This window comes from Vombatus ursinus, unplaced genomic scaffold (assembly GCF_900497805.2).
Source record: "Vombatus ursinus unplaced genomic scaffold, bare-nosed wombat genome assembly UNPS02011796.1, whole genome shotgun sequence".
NCBI classification, from domain to species: domain Eukaryota; kingdom Metazoa; phylum Chordata; class Mammalia; order Diprotodontia; family Vombatidae; genus Vombatus; species Vombatus ursinus.
In genome coordinates, this window is record NW_020951574.1 from 1 (window position 1) to 2,333 (window position 2,333).

Genomic DNA, 2,333 nt, shown 5'->3' on the forward strand with positions numbered 1-2,333 from the left:
GTTCAACTCTGTCCATCCCCACTACACCTCTGTCCCCATATTACCCCCTGACAAGCATAGCTTCTTCTCCTTTTCCTTTAGCAATAAACCTGGTGGCCTACAGAATAGAAATCCAGGACCTCACCCCCTGGGGTCCACATGTCTGTCCATGCTCCAAGCATCCTGCACATCCTCAAGGCCTGAGATAGCAGGAGCTCTCTCTAGTTAGTTTTATTAGTGAAATTATTGTTTGGTAATTGGAGGAGGAGGAGGGTGGGGAGGGTGACACCAAACTGCTTAAACAGGGAGCAAGGCAGGAAACTGGGGTATCCCCGCATACCTTCAGGGTGGGAGGTGTCACTTCCTGGCTTCAAGCCTTGGCTTAAGAGACAGTTTGATCTCCTTTTCTTTTACTGGAGAGGGCTGATATCTAGAGTCCTATCCTGAAAAGACTTCTAACACAGCTCAGCTATGGTCGTATTATGGAAATTGTGGTACAAGAACCCTTGAGAACTGAGTGAACAGCAGGGGGCAGTGTTGGCCCAATAGAACTGGTGGGTGAGTTGGAATTCCTGTGTTTTGGTCCCTGAACCTCTTTGTGCTCTGAGGTCTTAGCTTGCCTCAGTTTCCTGCCCTCAAAATAAGGACAAATGAGTGAGGGAAAAGGAGATGGAAGGATGAGTGTGGCCTCTCTGTCTGCCCCCACCCATCCATACCGTTTTCCCATACTTTCAGGAAACTCCCAATGTTCATGGTTGTATTCGTATAAATAAATTAATAGGGCAGTGGGGTGGAGGGAGGGAGTATTCTTTCTTCCTATTGCCTCCTGATTTTCCCACTCCACCTCCATGGCCCAAGCTTGGGAACTCTGTCATTCCCCTATAAAATCTTCCTTTCTTCCGACTTCATCCCTTTCCTTCCTCCCTCACTCCATCCAAGGCTCCCCCAGCTGTAAAGGGTGTTCTTGGAAGTGGGGAGTGACAGCTAGGCTTTTGTGGTGGCCTTTAAGCCTGTTGCAAGTATAGGTGTCACTGGAGGAGCTGAATTGGCTGGTCTCTTACTGCTTAGCTCCCTCCCTTCCCTTTTCTTATCACCAAATTCTCCCTGGCCTCCTGGGCAAGCTATCTGCCTGCCCTCTGAGGCCCCCCAAAGGGCACCATTGTGGACTCAGTATCTTCCCATACACACACAAATAACCGAAGTCTGAGTACTGGCTGGGCTTTGGCTTAAGGCACATTTTTGCAGCAACTGCTATTGATTGAATAAGATCTAGACTTTAAAGCTCTATATAAATGTTAACTATTGTTATTACTATGTAAATATACTGTAAATTCCCTAAATCGAGTTTGGGGATGTTCTGTCTGAGGGATGGGGGAGTGCTGAGGACTTCCCCACCCCCCAAGGAGGAGCTGCCCTCCCCCCCCCCAACTTAGTGTCCAGGGGGCTCTGGCAGGGTCTGACTGCCCCTCAACCCCCTCAGGTAAGATGCAGCCCTGGCCCAACCTGGAAGAAGAAATCGACTTACTGGCTAACATGCTGGCCCATCAAGACCCTGTCCCCCATCGCCAGGATACTGTCCCCCAGCGCTTCCGCTGGCCTGGTGAGCTCCCCCAGACACATCCCTCCAATGACACCTGACACCCCAGTCCCAATGATTATCATGTCCTTCCCCAGTTCCCCTTTACTAACCCAAGGCCCCTTTGCCCCTGGTGACTCCCTGGCCAGATCTCTCCTCTTCCTCTTTAGCAGCCACCCTGGTGTCCCCAGGACAGGAGCCTGATACCCCATCCCCTCAGGGCGCTCAAGTTCCCACCGTCAGAGCCTCTCATTCATCTTCGAGGCCTGTGGAGATGTCACCTGTGGATCCCCCACACCCATCTAATGATGTCCTCGTTCTCAGTAGGTAGTGGTGGGGTTCCTAGGGGTGGTGGGAGGCACCAACGTGAGGGAGAAGGGAGGATTCAGCCCCCTCTTGATGGGAAGCAGTGTGGCATACTGGACAGAGTGGAGTCAGGAGAGACTTGGGTTCAAATCCCTGCTCCAACACTTACTAGCTATTTGACTTTGGACAAGGCCTTTCAGCTTTCTGAGCATCAGTTTCCTCGTGTAATCCTTACACTCCTACCTCATTGGACTCTTATGAGGAAAGCACTTTATAAACTTCAAAGCAACATGAATGTAAGTGGTTGTTGCTATTATTACGGGCCCCTGTTCTTGTCTGCAGTGATGATCGTGGTCTGTGCAGTGGCTGGGCTCTCGGCGCTGGTTGTAGCTGTTGTCTGCTGGTGCAGGTGAGACCCTGGTGAGACCCCCCACCTCCTATGGGCATGCACCATGGAGCTCAGTCAGTGAAA

General features: G+C 51.2%; 1 protein-coding gene across 3 annotated transcripts; it reads left to right on the plus strand.

Annotated features, from left to right (window-relative positions):
* The first annotated feature begins 373 nt into the window (after positions 1–373).
* Positions 374–2,281, plus strand: LOC114039313 (neural proliferation differentiation and control protein 1-like). 3 transcript variants are annotated; one of them, XM_027857003.1, is made up of 4 exons: positions 374–533; positions 1,460–1,579; positions 1,729–1,878; positions 2,204–2,281. In XM_027857003.1, the coding sequence occupies exons 2-4, from the start codon at positions 1,465–1,467 to the stop codon at positions 2,272–2,274; spliced, it is 336 nt and encodes a 111-aa protein (XP_027712804.1). In that variant the 5' UTR covers positions 374–533; positions 1,460–1,464; the 3' UTR covers positions 2,275–2,281. The 3 variants fall into 3 exon arrangements, with proteins under 3 accessions (XP_027712804.1, XP_027712803.1, XP_027712802.1); XM_027857002.1 differs by having other exon boundaries at positions 377–537; positions 1,726–1,878; XM_027857001.1 differs by having other exon boundaries at positions 377–533; positions 1,726–1,878.
* The last annotated feature ends 52 nt before the right edge of the window (positions 2,282–2,333 follow it).

Coding starts and splice junctions, on each gene's coding strand:
- LOC114039313 (XM_027857002.1), top strand. CDS start 1,465: ATGCAGCCCTGGCCCAACCTGGAAGAAGAAATCGACTTACTGGCTAAC. Junction 1,580..1,725: donor CCAGCGCTTCCGCTGGCCTG/GTGAGCTCCCCC, acceptor CTTCCTCTTTAG/CAGCCACCCTGGTGTCCCCA. Junction 1,879..2,203: donor TAATGATGTCCTCGTTCTCA/GTAGGTAGTGGT, acceptor TCTTGTCTGCAG/TGATGATCGTGGTCTGTGCA.